Source organism: Triturus cristatus, chromosome 10, assembly GCF_964204655.1.
Source record: "Triturus cristatus chromosome 10, aTriCri1.1, whole genome shotgun sequence".
Taxonomy (NCBI): domain Eukaryota; kingdom Metazoa; phylum Chordata; class Amphibia; order Caudata; family Salamandridae; genus Triturus; species Triturus cristatus.
In genome coordinates this window covers 1,137,374,021-1,137,389,583 of record NC_140593.1, presented here as the reverse complement: position 1 = coordinate 1,137,389,583, position 15,563 = coordinate 1,137,374,021, and the positions used below count along the sequence as shown (strand labels likewise).

Sequence of the window (15,563 nt, the reverse complement as noted above, 5' to 3'; positions counted from 1 at the left end):
TACATACATAATGCCCTTCACATTTTGCTTTTGTCCACAACGGCATACAACATGGGGCAGTAGAACTCAGCTGTCTGTGAGTAATGAGATTTTGCCTGATCATATGTGCTCAGCAACCTGTAAAGGAGAGTACTTCAGTGCCAATGTTAATGCGCCTGGGCTTGTGGTAGACTGCTTTATTTTCATTACACTTCAATATTGTCTGAGGATGAGGCAGATTCTCATACCAAGCAACTGGGTCAGTAAAAGCCCTTAAATGGCAAGAGGTCTACCACATATCAGAGCCCATAGCTACTACCTAGGATAAGAGAACATTTGTTTATGTTCTTGGAAGTGCAAACTTCACAACCCCACACATCCCTGACTTTAGTGGGTTGACTGAACAAAGTGTCTCATAAAGTGAGAGATAAGGGCCGAGTCTAATGAAAAATTTTGAATTGGTGGTCTGTATTACTGGGCTTTGATATTGCAGCTACAGCCAGGGAAGATGCGAGCACTCAAGACTGCCAATGTCTTCAGCTGAATGATAACATACAGGCCCTCTCAAAAAGCTGACCCACCATTCACAATAAAGTCATGCAACATGCCTTTATCAATCATCTGGTTCTTTCCCATCTCAGACATCTTCCATCTTTTCTGTTTCCTATCGTACACTTTTCTGACCGGTCCACAGCTTGACATTTGTATGAGGCTGAAAAGTAAACTTGGGTGGTGCTCCTGTCTCTGGGCCTCCAGAGCAGGGTGCTGAATGAAAGAAGCACACGCGGAGAAGAGTACTCTTTCTTGAACTGTTTATCACATCACCAACATGATAGATTGTAGCCATGTGCATGATTGCACCTTATCAGCACATGGTCTATCTGCGGGAATCTGTGAACTTAGGAGTCAAGATCTTCTAAAGAGAAGTCAGCAATGATTGGTATTCAAGTGCTGAGGGAATCATGCAGCTAAGTGCCAAAGTGCCTTATGCTTCTAGTGGTGCTCTAGAAACAACTGCACTCTATCCCACATCCCGAGGCTCTGATGGCTAGTGGTCAATTCTCAGCTACAAGGTATTTCTAGAACATTTAAATGGTCTTTTCAGAGGACTGGTCAGTCTGCTTTTCCAGTGGCCTTTGTCACTTTCAGAAACTGGCAGCAAGCCCATTCAATTTGTCCCTTTTCTGGCAATCTAGTTAAAGTGATTTTGTAGGTGTTTCTTTTAAAGCGTCACTGTCCTGGGGCAATCATATGAAGACTATATTTATCATTAAAAAAGTCAGAGAATGCTAAATATAGTATCAGGCAAATAACCAGAGGCAAAAAGAATTAACATAGGGGCATATGTATCAACATCACCATTTGCGATTCTCAAATAGCGATTGTTAAGGAATCGCTATTTGAGAATTGCAAAACGGGATGTATTTAAAAATTCGCAAACTTTTTGCGATTTCTTAAAATTCCTTAATTGCGATTAGCAAATTGCGAAATCGCAATTAAGGAATACCTGCCCATTCATTTCTATGGGCCAGGAGACCCATAGGAATGAATGGGAAGTAATTCTCAAATAGCGAATTCGCAATTTGCTAATCGCTATTTGAGAATAATTTCAAAGGTGCAAGGGTGTCATGATGACACCCTGATGCACCCCTGAAATGAGCATGTGTGTGCATATGGCGCACATACATGCCCTAAGGGCATGTATGAGCGTCACGTGGCACTTTGCAAAATTAAAAATAGTGCATTTTGAAAGGAAATCGCAAATTACCACCAACTGGAAGTTGGTGGTAATTTGCGATTTCTTAAGGATAATTCGCACAACTTGGGTGCTTTTTACATATCATTTAAGAAATCGCAATGTGCGATTTCTTAAATGGTTAGGCAAAATTAAGAAATCGCTAAATTAGCAATTCCTTAATTTTGCGATGGGATTTTGCCTAATACATCCCGTTTTGCGAATTTTTACTCGCAAACGCTGTATTTTGCGAGTCGCAGCGTTTGCGAGTAAAAATTAGCTTGATACATATGCCCCATAGTCTTAACCACAGACTACTGAATAGTGCCAAAAATCTTTGGCAGTCCTCCTCGCCTTTGGTACTTTATTTCCTCAGGATTTAAACAAGTTGAAAACTCATTGTAATAGTTGTCACAAGATGTGGCTGCTGTAGGTAAACGATTGCTAGTAAGATGTTTTTGACCTATCGTTATTCGCAATGCACAGCAACAATCCACCCAAACATACCTTTTTTATCGATTCTTAACATAATCCATGTTAGACTAGATTTAATCTTCTGATCCAGTTATTTTGCTTAACCTCTGAACAGTTACTATCCCTTATTGAGAAATCACACAACATACTGGTGTAAGTTAGCCTAAAAGATACAACACTATGTCCAACAATAATGAACTCTTGCTAGACATTGAAATAGCTAAATAGAGGAAATGTTACTAGATTGGGACTTCTATCATGTGGATGTTAGGAGGGAATGCAGTTTATTTATGATATGCAATGCAGTGGACGATTAACTGCTACACAACCATTTACAAGTCTTTCAGCTTCATTAGAAAAACTGGATACATTTCATTTTAGCAGTAGTTCAATTGTAGTGAGTGATTGCTGTAAAAAAAAATTAGAATTGTGCAACCCACTATATGAATTACTGATTCAATTTAGTTTTCCCTCATATTGAAGTAAGATAAGTCACTCTAGGGCAAACTAATATAGCATCATCATAACACTATATTTGACAAATATGTCATAAAAGCAATACAAAAACACTACAAATTTACAGTTAAAAATGAATACTGGATAACACCATATCATTCAAGTGTGAGAGCCAATGCATCGCAGCATACGAGAAGATAATGAATAAAATAATGGGCAACAAGGTAAAACTAGTATCAAATAACACTTTGCTAAAAGCAAGGGTTCAGTATTCAAGACCACTCACATACTCTAAAAACAGACCTACAACAAAATACGATTCCCCAGAATTCGGAAGGTTCTCAAAGAGCTACAAGTAGCGGCTCGTATTAATTGATTACTTGTACGGGCCAAAGTGTTATAAAGGGTTTTCTGTAGCAGCCAGCACCCTTGCTCTGATGACCCACATCTTGCCCGGGAACTTTGCTACTGCACATGCATAGATAAGTCTAGAATGTGATCATAGAATTCTGAGGGCAGTAGCCCCAATGTCCTACGAATCGCTTTGCTCCATATCCGGCGAGGAACTACATACCCAAGACAGGCAAATAAAACATGCCCAATGGATTCAGATGAAATATTACATGTGGAACACAATGCATTTCTTCCAGGGGCCCAGCCTTTGGTAAATGTTCTGAGAGGCAAGGATCCTACCCTGCATTGGAAAAATAATTTCCTGCCCAGGAGTACCATGATGGCATCCCAATAACGTTCCAAGCTATTGGTGCATTTGAAATCAAAGAAATGTCCACTCAAGTGGCAGCTAATACTCACTCTAACTACATTTTCAGCTACCCATGACCAGTAACATTTCTTTATAGTCTCGGCTGACGTGAGTAGGTTAGAGTAGGGGTTATCCCAAAGCTCAGCAAGGTCTACATCTAGGAATAGATTTTGGACCTGCTTTAGCCAGACAACCTTATGGAATCTGTCAGACTCTTTTTTGGGGGGGAGGGGGGGGGGGGTTAGATAGCACAAACTCAACCCGAAAGGTATCAGAGCGCTTTACATGAACACCAGTTGCGTTACAGATGGACACATTCATTTCTGTTAAGCACAGGGAGAGTACGTGATTTGCCCAGAATCATAGGATGTTGAGCGTCCCTGCCGAGACTCGCACTCAGTCCAACGGCTTCGAGGTCGAAGACACCCTTTAAAGCCAAGACATACTGGGTTATTTCCAGTTGGGTCCATAACCTCCTCCAAACCAACAGTGGACGGAGTCTAGCTCTATCTGCACAAGATTGCCTTCCCATCTCCATCATCAGGGGCTTAAGTGGGGTGCTCTGTGGTAGCCAAACCAAGTTCCTTAAGAATCGGTTTTGAGAGCTAGTTAACGAATCTATCTTAGTAAAACCCTGCAGCTCCGAAATATAAAGGACAGAACTGACTGCTTTGGCATCGTACATTTGTAATATTGGTGTGGTGGGTTTGGTGAATGAGCAACTGTGTTCTTTAGAGATGGCGTCTGAGACTTGCCTACGTTTTAGGGTCAAAAGTTCCACCTGGGATTTCCATGTTAAGTGAGAAGATAAAGCGACACCCAAATAGCTACAAGACTCAACCCTTCCAATGGGTATACCCCCCAGGTCAAACCTACCTCTAACAGTTCAAGATTTATTAAATGCCATAAGCTCAGTCTTCGCAGAATTGATTTCCAAACCTCGATTATGACAAAATTCCTCAAAGTGGAATAGAGCATGCTGAAGACCACTCGGAGTTTTAGTAATTAGTAGCGTGTCATCCGGGAAGAGCAACTGATATAGCAAATGTGGACAACATATAACATTACATCAGTCTAGAAAGCAATCAACCAAGCTCTTGGGCAGTTGGAATTGGTTGCATCCGTTAAGACTAATATTTACAGTGTACCGGCAGGGTAGTGAGATAATCCAGGTGGCATTTTAGGAATAACCCCTGAGATACATGTACCTACTATGAACAAAAAAAGGAGACACTTTTTGTTTGAGTAGTTATCCTCAAAAAATAGCATTCAACCGTGCCTTGTAGACAACTCTTATAAAAGTTACAATACAAACACATAACCAAAATGTCTATTAAATTAAGCATGGTTGCGATTAAAAAAGAAATCTATTGTTATACATCAGTAAAGGAAAATCCTTTTCAGCATTTTGGCACTACAGAGCCTGAAATTACAGCCTCATACAAATTATGGGGATTTATTACAGTGCTGCAATAATTCCATATTTGGCGACACCAGTGACTGCACATCAATAAAGAAACATTTACACAATAATTTTGAAAGCAGGGTGTTACAAAATGTTTCCTTAAAATAAATGCACTCTGATCTTGTTGTTGCAGTGACTTGCCTCGGTTGATCTCTGGAGCTTTTCTTTCTTTCGCCTGTCTTACAAAATACTGGATGTAAGGGTCCTTCCAGTAGCCTACACTTACAGCGAACCTGAAAAAAGGAGAAAATCGGTGGTAAGTCTAAAAGCAGCATGGAATGACAAGAGTATTTCACAAGTACAGGATGGCAAAAAAAATCAACACCAGTTGACCACAGTGCAGAGGCTTAATGCGATTGTAATAAGCGAATGAACGATTGTCCCCATCTCTGAAATATTCAAACACCTCCCCATCTACACCGAAGCAGCCTTTTCTTCAAAAGGCACTCTATCAGAAGCTTTGCTAAAATTGATTAATGCATCCCTGTCTTCAATCATCAACAAATATCTCTGAGATTAAATTTGTCTGCGAAGGTAACAATTCACAAACCTCGACTTATCTGAGAAGTAATGGGGGAAAAATACGATATAGTCGACAAGAGTTGTAAAACTTCTAATCTGTCCCGCATTTACGTCACAGCGAACTAACATGCATGATAACAGAAAGGAGTCGACTTACCACTGTGACAGTACAGAGGGTTCAGTAAACACTGCTGAAAAACATGGGTGCAAGTAACAGACTTAAGCTCTGACACAACCAATTGAATCGTTTTTCTCCTCAATTCAATACAATTAGTTGCATTGAGTTAGTTATTTATTATATCTATTATAGGGCTTTTCTCCAATGTGCTGTACAATGTAGGAAAGCAGGACCAAAAATGTGTTTAGACAATCAGGTCTGTAACTTTCTTCAGAAGAGGTTTTATTAAAGATCAAACAAAAAAACAAACACACTCCAGTAACACCAAGACACTAAATAACTTGCCCTTGCAGAATCTTCATAGGATACATTTCCTCACAGTAAGATTCTAGAATCAATTATGTCAACCGCACTAGAAATATGGTGAAAGAGTGCATAAAATATATTTTAAAAACCTAACACACCCCGCTTTCCTGCATGGCCTTAGAAATAAATATAACTGAAACATAGAGCCTGAAAACTAAATAAACATCCTAGCTATGAATATGCCCAAAATTCTCACATATTATTTTTTCATTTGCTTAAAACATTTGATCCCCTCTTCATCATACAAATCTCACACCCTTTTACAGCCTTCCATTTGCCAGGCTGAATATTCATCTTTATCTAGCACCCGGATTATGAAATCAGGATTGCCTATGATCAGTGTAAACGATGAAGGATAGGTGCACAACCCCTTTTTCACTATTACAGAGTCCCAAGTCACCACGGTTGCCTCTGTGATTGTTGATGGTCTCAGATTTGGGGGGAGCCAGATTGCCGTCCATATCTGATCTCTAGCTATTGCTTGTTCCATAAAGCACCAATGCTTCTTGGTTGATACCTTGTTCTCCTCCAGGACATACCCCAACTGAGTTGCACAGTAGTAATAGTGGTACATAGTGCGTACAGTCTAGCCTGTTTTCCTCCGGATACAATGGAATTCAACAATCGATTAGTCTCCTTCAGCGCCCCTTGCTGTATTTGCAGCAGGAGGATGTGAGTAAACTAAAGAAATCGACGCATCATCGTCATCTTAACAGCAGCACTACCCCCCCCCCCCCCCCCATAAGCAACAGACCCCCAGAGAGTGCCACAATTGCAAATCTGTCCTTAGGGTGCATATTTGTTCCTGGTGGTTCCCCTCTACCATTGTTTCCAGTCTAGTATAGATTTTTTCCGTAGATTTGTGTATTTTTCGGCCCTCACTAAAGGAAGCAGTTAACTATTCGCGAGCGCACGAGGCATCTGGTATCCTCATGGGGTCGCGTGTGCGTGAATGTTGTAGTTATTGTGTATATATGAAGTGGTAATAGAGGTGCTTACGCTAGGGTGACCAGATTCTCAAAACAAAAAACGGGGACAGGTCATAGACATAGAAGTAGGACTATGGTTTGCAGTAACCATCGACATAAAAGTAGGACTATTTGACAGCTGTCATAGACATAGAAAAAGGACTACAATTACAGCTCCCGCCACAGACCGAGATGAAGCATCTTTGTTGCCTTTTGAATGGACAAGCTACTTGCGGGCTCTTGGGTGGTTGTTGCTTAAAATCTACAACATGTATATATTGTGGGCGGTTGTGCCGTTGCGGCATTCAACTGTACACTTGGGGGTCTTCATGTTCCCGTTTACTAAGCGCTAATTAAAATAAGGAGAAAACTCTACTATACCGCCTGCTGTGTTTTTCATACTTCGTGGATATTGCTGGATTACACTTTCCAACACTGGCGACGATCGGGCGAACTACGCATTTTATTGGATTTTCTTGGATTACCTTTTTTCAGTTTCCTGCTACGTTATTGGACCTTTCTACAAAGACAAGCTCTTCGCCGTTTGCTACTTTTCCGGCACGTTTTCTCATTGTATTGCTTTTGGATGTTTATTGCCAGTAACACCTCCTCTCTACACAGCACGTCAGCGGAAGTGTTACAAGTCATTTCGTCTACTGGGTGTTCCCTGCGTGATGTCTGAGGATCTTTTTAACCCCCACAACACCTTAAGGAGGTCGCTGCATTGAAGAGGTTATGTCAAAGTCCTTATTGTCCACGGAGGCTAATTAATCGCCTGCTTTTCAATCCCGAGGGAGTGTTCCAGTTATCTACGGCACCTATGACTCATCACTCCTCTCTGGGCATCATAAATCCTCCGCTATTTAACATGTCATTACACATGTTATGGTAACTTTATGGTATTGCTTCTTATGTTATGTTGCACAGTTATGCTCGAAGGGAACTGCATATAGTCAATATGTACACTCTATCACAGTGATACACACACTAATTTACACAGACTACGGTGACTACTTTTGTTATTTTAAATTGTTTTGTTTTTCCTTTTGTATTTGTCACATTACAATTTTTCAGTATGTCAGGAATTGTACCACTGCCATCTTTTCTATCTGCCCCTGGTGAACCACCTATGGCCTGGGATATTTGAGAACCTGTATTTTTAGCTTATGCTGAAGTACTTGAAGGGGAAGAAAGTGAACCTGAAAGGAAATTAGCGCTTTTAAAACATTGTTTAGGTGGCATGCGTTTAAAAGAATTTAAAAATCTTCCAACTTTAATCAATCCTGGAAATATTATTGCATATCAATATGCAGCTTAACAATGAAGTTTAAGATATGGTAAGAAAACAAATATTGCCATGGAGAGATTTATATTCTATTCTAGGAAACAGTTACCTAATGAATCCATTGACGATTATGTTTCAGCGTTAAGATCGCTTGCTGTTACATGTGATTTTGAACACATATCATATGAGCAAGTGTTAAGGGATCAAATATTAATGGGAACTAATAACAAGAAAACGCTCAGAGAAAATTGTACAAGAAATAAGAGGTACAGAGAAATGTGAGGTACTAGTTGTTCCCAAAGACCCTGATAAAACCAAAAAAGAATGTTTCGTCCAACTTTGGTAATATTCACAGAAATGACAAATTCAAAGATCCAAGGCAAGATAATAGAAGAGGTTCTTATTTATTCTATAGATGTGGTAGCAGTGGGCATCTGGGGAATTCCCAAAACTCTCCAGCTATTTAAAGATCTATGCTTAAATGTGGAAAAAAGGACACTTTAGTAGAGTATGTACATCAATTCCCTAGAGAGTAAATTTTGTACATTTCTCTGATGATTGTGATACATCCTATGAGTATGACGAACAAGTTGTAAACACTGTATTGAATTTTGGTGAAAGTAGCCATAAGTTTCCTTCTTGTCATGTCACCATTAATGGTGTAAGTACTCATGTACTGGTGGATTCTTGTGCTTGGTACACTATTTTATCCCATGATTTTGTCAACAAGAACTGGCCTAATAAAGAATTAAGTGACCCAGATATCAGTCCTGGTGGGTATACCGGCCACAAAATTTAGTTGGTTACTTTTGGGCAAATTTTGTTTTTCTGGCCATTCTACATATGGTAAAGTTTACGTAACCAAGAAGGGACAATCGCTTTTGGGTTGGCCACGTCAAGAAGAAATGGAAATAAAAATAGATCCTAATGCTAATCAAGTATTCACTAGAGGAATTTCAACTACCATTACAAATGATTCCACCAAAGTCATACAAGAATTAAAAGAATTATTTCCTAAAGTGTTTAGCGACAAGTTGGGAACTTATCAAGGATTTAAACAATCCATCAGAGTCATGCAGGGTGCTATACCTGCTCGCCATAAAGTAAGAAATGTACCCATTTCTTACAGCAACAAACTCAAAGATATGCTGCAAGACGTAGTAGTAAAAACATTTTTGAGCCTGTAGAATCTTCACCATGGGTTTCTCCTATTGTCATTTCAGTCAAACATTCTGGGGAATTGAGATTATTTGTGGACTTGCGCAGTTTAAACAGTGCCATTTGGGTAGATGCTCATCCCCTACCAAATTTACATGAGATGGTTTCAACTTTAGCAGGTGCTAATGTTTTTTGTTGTTTAGATCGCGCTAGCGCATACCACCAAGTTGTTCTTTGATGATGAATCTAGAAACTTCACCGCATTCATCACACCGGAAGGATTATTTAGGTTTTGTAGAATGCCTTTTGGACTTGCAAGTGCATCAGTGTTTCAGAGACTTGTGAAAGAAACATTGGAGGGATTATCTGGAGCTATTGCCTTCCAAGATGACATTTTAGTTGTTGGTAAAGACCACGAGGAACATGATCACAATCTTAAGAAGGTCCTTTTTGCATAGTCATCAAAAAGTCTCACTCTACGTGCTGACAAATGCAGATTAAGAAAATTGTAAGTAGAGTATCTTGAGCACAACATCAGTGGAGAAGTTATTAAACCCAAAAAGAGCCATATTTGATAGTATCGCCATTGCATCCACTCCTAGTACAAAAGAACAAGAAGTGACATTTCCTGGTTTAACTGAGTTTTTTGCAAAGTTTATCTTAAACTATGCTTCCAAAGTGGACCCTTTCAGGTGTCTATTGAAGAAAAATGCTGTTTTCAAATGGACCCAAGAAATGAGCGATGCTTTTTCTTTGTTGAAAGAATGTGTAATTAATGCTCCTTGTTTAAAACCCTTTGTGATTGGCAAACAGTGCATTGTGATGGTTGATGCCAGCAACAGTGGTTTGGGCGGTGTACTTATCCAGAAAGACAATGACAGGGAATGGATAGTGGCCTATGCATCCAGAGCTTTGCGTGATGCAGAAAAAAAATCTTCGGTAATAGAAAAGGAACTTTTAGCTTGTGTTTGGGGTGCCGAACATTTTAGGACTTTCTTATGGGACACCAAGTTTATCATAAAAAACAGACCACAAACCGCTAGTATACATGATGGCACCAGGTGGAGGGTGCACAATGTCCGCTAGGTTGGCACGTTTAGCTTCTAGGTTGCAGAATGTTTGTTATAAATTGGAGTATGTGAATGGGAAAAACAATCTACATGCTGACTGCATGTCAAGGTTGTCGTTAGCTACAAATTGTTCTGAGAAGAATGTTAAAGTTGATTGTCAAGTAGCATTCACATACAAAGATATTATGTTTTTTTGGCAATGTTTGTCCTATTGTTCAAGAGGATAAATGGTTGGTTGAAATGGAGAAAGACATCGAACTTAAAGAAACTGCAGTGTATATACTTAGGATGGGCAGAACAAAGGAAAAGAAAAAAATTATTTGGCTGTTTTTTTTTTTTTTTAAAGTTCGTGAGGAGTTAGCAGTTGAAAATGGCATAGTTGTAAGGGGGATAAATGTATTCCTCCGTTTAGCCTAAGTAATTCTATTATTGCTTTAGCACATGAAAGACACTTAAGGATTTCCAGCACCAGAAGTAAGGTCAAAGAATGTTTTTGGTGGCCAGGTATTGATGCTTGTATTGAACAGCAGATAAGGTTGTGCCAACAATGCGCAATGAGTGATAAATCTGTTAAAGCTTTCTGTGCTGAGCCGCAATCGGTGCAGTTACCCGCTGGTCCATGCCGAAAATTAGGTCTTGATATCATTGGACCATTTGCTGTTTTGCCTAAACATGAGTCTTATGGTTTAGTGCTCATTGATTATTATTCCAAGTGGCCCGAGGTCAAGATGGTGAAAGATGTGACTACGGAGGTTGTTGTAGAATTTTTGGATAGTGTATTTTGCAGGGAGGGTATTCCTCAAGAGTTGGTCACCGACAATGGACCACAATTTATTAGTAAACTCTTTCATGATTATCTCTCTAATTGTGGAGTGCTACAAAAGAGAATAGATGTATTCCATCCTGAGGCCAATGGTCAGGTGGAACGCTTTAACAGAGTTATTAAGGAAGCTGTTCAATTGAGTGTCAAAGGGGGTATTAAATGGGAAAATGCGTTACGTTCTATGCTTTTGGCTTATAGAACAGCTCCCAATGCCATTACTTCAATTAGTCCTTTTGAACTTCTTAGGGGACGCAAACGTGGATCCAAACTAGTGCCATGGTGGTTAAGGAACAAGCGTAGTACTACAGCTGATGACTGCGAGTTGGATTTCAAAGAAATTAGATGCAAAATGGAAGATTATAAAGCTAAAATGAAATGTGACACAAGTTGTAAAAGGGGTCAGATAGCAACCAAAAAGTAAATATTGGTGATGTTGTACGCATAAAGAAATGCAAAGCTGACGGGAAGGGGAAAGTATCTGGTCAGATCCCATTTGTGTCATTCAAATTTTTAGGAATGCTGTTCGTGTTGAGGGGGTAGCGTATGGAACCTTAACAGAGTGTCTTTGTTTAAAGGTAATATTGCAAATTGTGATTTTAGTGAAAGTAATGTATTCTTGGATGTAACTAAACCTCATCAAAGCATGGGTGTGGAACGTATTTATGTTAGTGACATTACAAGACAAAAAATTGATAGAGTAATAATAATAAGAATAATCCACATTTGTAAAGCGCAAACAATCACACGTAAGGGTCCCTAGGCACTGGGGGCCATCAGGAAGATTAAGCAAGCTATTGCCCAGAGTCACATGGTGTTGGGCTAATCTGCCACTGGCGCCGGGGATCAAACCGTGAGCCCCCGGGTTCCAGAGTCAGTCACCCTGGCCGCTGTGCCACACCTCTTCCCTCCTCTCAAGATTGCTGATTATGCTCTTAGTTAAAAAAAAAAATTAAGGGGGAAGGTGTGTTACATAATAGCGAGCGCACGAGGCATCTGGTATCCTCATGCAGTCGCGTGTATGCTGCAGTTATTGTGTACATATGAAGTGGTAATAGAGACGCGCGTCTCTGTTGCCTTTTGAATGGACAAGCTAGTTGCAGGCTCGTGGGTGCTTGTTGCTTGAAATCTAGGACATGTATATATTGAGGGCGGTTGTGCCGTTGCGGCATTTAGCAGTACACTTGGGGATCTTCATGTTCCTGTTTACTAAGCACTAATTAAAATAAGGAGAAAACTCTACCATCTGCTGTTTTTTTCATACTTCGTGGATATTGCTGGATTACACTTTCCAACAGAACCCTCCCTTGATCTTGACCCCCAAGATCTTACCAAAGGAGGACATTTCTTCCAGCATGGGCGATAGCGACACATTTGGGTCTGTCACGGTGAACCAGAAATTGCCAGCATAAATAGACTTTATGCACTGACCCTCCCACCATAAGCACCCTAATTGCCTCTATCTCCAGAACTCTATTTCCCCAAGGCTTCATGCAGAGCACAAATAGAAGCGGGGAGATGAGGCACCCCCTGCCTGGTGCCCCGGTTTATGGGGAACTGCCCCAATCTAATTTAACTGGATCCTGCCCAGATTCATATAATGAATAGTGACACTGATCACCTAGAAGACTGCACTTTCCACTGTCTCTTGAGACTGTTATTTCTTCCATTAGGATAAGGGGTGGATACATTGTTTTTCAGTAACATTCTTTATACTAAAAAAAAATAACGTGTGGCTGGATTAGATGGTGATCAGTCTACTTTATGTGTAGGCTGACCAATACTGACATTATACTAACACTAGGTCTAGTGTGCGATTAGCCACATTAAGTAGCTTTCTGGTTCATCTGGATTAACCCCCAGGATGCCAAGACAGAGAAAAGTCCATAGCCTTCTAATTATACGCCGATAATCAGCACGATGTGTACACTCAAACAGGCCAAGAACCAGGAATCCGTTTATGAAACACTCTGCATGGTTTACACTCACAAACAAACGCACACACTATATACTCTCAGCAGTATTGACAGGTTTGTGAGATAAATCAGAAGCATGAATGTCAAGTAATTGCCAGTTAATACAATGAATGAGCATTATTGGTGTGCGTGCATGAATACCTATAATTCATGCAGCGATAGATACGTAGTACGCTAAGCATCCAACTAGTCATGCAAACTCTCATAGCCAAAATAGAAGCATGCCAAGTTTGTAAGTGACAGATTACATCCATGCACCCGCCTCCCAATCCCTGGTGCATTTCTATCACACTTTAAAGCCCCCCAACGAAAGGAGCATTCGTACGGGTACTCTAATTGCGACACACGACACTCGTACGAGCATAGGGCACCCTTTTACAGACCACAGCCAGGCAACACCTTTACCTTTTGCAGATGGAGGCGTCGTCGCAGGTGGTCCTGACTGCTTCGTCTGCTGTGTCTGAGCCCAGCACTGGCATGTCCTTGGAGGACATGGTGACAGGAAAGAAGAGACTAGTAGTAGCCACTCTTCACTGCCTACGCCCCTAAGGCACTAACATTTCCAGCACAAGTGCCCCACCTCCAGAATCAAACTCGAAATTCCCAAAATAGTGCTAAACCCCGAATACCCGAGCGCCGTTTGCCACTCTAACCTATTTCAATAACTGAAAACGAAAACAGGTAGGTAATGTGGAAAGGGTAAGACCAGTTCCCATTAGAGGAAAAACCATTAGCAACGCCGCCTCGTCACGTGACTGGCACGTAAAGTACGTCCAAGTGTCAACGCGTCATGCGTGGGTATATTCAGGAGCGAAAGTGCGGGGGAAAGTGCGTCTGTAGAGAGTCTAGAATAGATTATGGGTCCTCGCAAAATTTTCGCAAGGGCCACTAAATGTGATGTGTGATGTGACTGATGGTCGCATTGATGCCAACAGGGTGGCAGCGGGCGGGGGGGGGGGGGGGGGTGGACTGTAAGTTGGGTGTAGGGAAAGTGACTCACTAGATCTAGTGGCTGAACTGTACAATGTGAAACCTGGGATCAATCCCAGTTTACCCACATAACAAAACTATGTGATCCTAGGAAATTCTTTTATTTCACTTTCTCTCTTTTTTGTTCATTATCACATAAAAGAGGACCTTGAAATACATGAATTCAGCATATGCGCTGTACAAATTGTTCTCCTGTGTTTTATTTCATAAACTAATGTTGTCCATGCACAATAGCAACCTAGGCCACCCAAAGAGTGCACATAACAAGTGACTTTTTTTTGTTGCATATTTATATAGCGTGAACTCGACCCGAAGGTATTGGAGCGCTTTACATAGCACCGTATTTACATTACACATTCAGGCACGGGCAGATTAAGTGATTTGCCCAGAATCACAGTATGTGGACGCGTCCTCGAGGCTCGAACCCTGGTTTCCTGCACCAGAGGCGGCAGCGCAGCAATCATCCACACTGACAACAATTGCAACTGTTGCAATTGTTGTCAGTGTGGATGCAAGGAATCATGAATGTTTCTTAAATTCATGTTTGAACGAGCATTTGCAATGCAATAGGTCTCGTATTTGCAAGAGTTTGAGCTATTGGCATTGTAAATTACAATAGCTTAAACTAGAAAATGCAAGACCTATTTCATTGCAAATACTTTAAATTTTTTAAAGCGTCCCATGCAGCGCTTTCACGTTTATAGCGGCCAAGCCCCGTTCTTTAGGTGAGCCGCGTCTAAAAAAGGGGCACGGCCGCCATTAAAGTGAAAGCGCGGTATGGGGCGCTTTTATAAAAAAAGCATTTGTCACGTTGACAAACATGCCTTTGTCACGTTGACAAACATGCTTTTGTTTTGTGAAAGCGCCCCGTGCCGCAGTTTCACTTTAATAGTGGCTGCGGACCTTTCTTTAGACGCGGGTAATCTAAACCAAGGGGAGCGACCTCCATTAATGTGAAAGCCTGGCATGGGGCGCTTGTAAACAACAACAAAAAGTGAATAAGTAGAAAAAAAACATGTGGCTGCATTTGGCGCTGCAAAAAAAACAGAGGCGTGGCCGCAATTGTGGCGTGCCGTGCTATTAAAAAACAAATAAAGCATTAGGAGAGAGTGTGTCTTGCCTGCAACAGAAGGCAGGTAAAAACCATTCAACAAAATAGTGCTCGGAGGCTGTAATTAAAGCCAACTGAGTATCAACACACGTAAGAGGGCCAGTCTTTATGGGAGGTTACAATTTGAGACACGGCAGTACTAAGGAGGGACTATTAAGCCTATTGACCAATGAAAAGCCCCAGTTCACAAAGGACAATGACAAGCCAATGAAAAATGTGGGCGGAGATTGGGCGGAACTTCAAGTCCATACCTGAATATAGCATGCTTCGCACAGCAGCACATGTGCTTCCCAGGCTCGACCTAAAA

At 40.9% G+C, this 15,563-nt stretch overlaps 1 protein-coding gene across 1 annotated transcript in view; it reads right to left on the bottom strand.

Annotated features, from left to right (window-relative positions):
* Positions 1-13,904, bottom strand: part of LCMT1 (leucine carboxyl methyltransferase 1) — a 188,533-nt gene extending 174,629 nt beyond the window's left edge. The window contains exons 1-2 of the mRNA XM_085629455.1: positions 13,561-13,904; positions 5,014-5,105 (exon numbers count right to left, since the gene is read on the bottom strand). Coding sequence (XP_085485581.1) covers positions 5,014-5,105; positions 13,561-13,649 — 181 coding nt within the window. The 5' untranslated portion in view covers positions 13,650-13,904. The remainder of the gene's footprint in view (positions 1-5,013; positions 5,106-13,560) is intronic.
* Between the last annotated feature and the right edge of the window lie 1,659 nt (positions 13,905-15,563).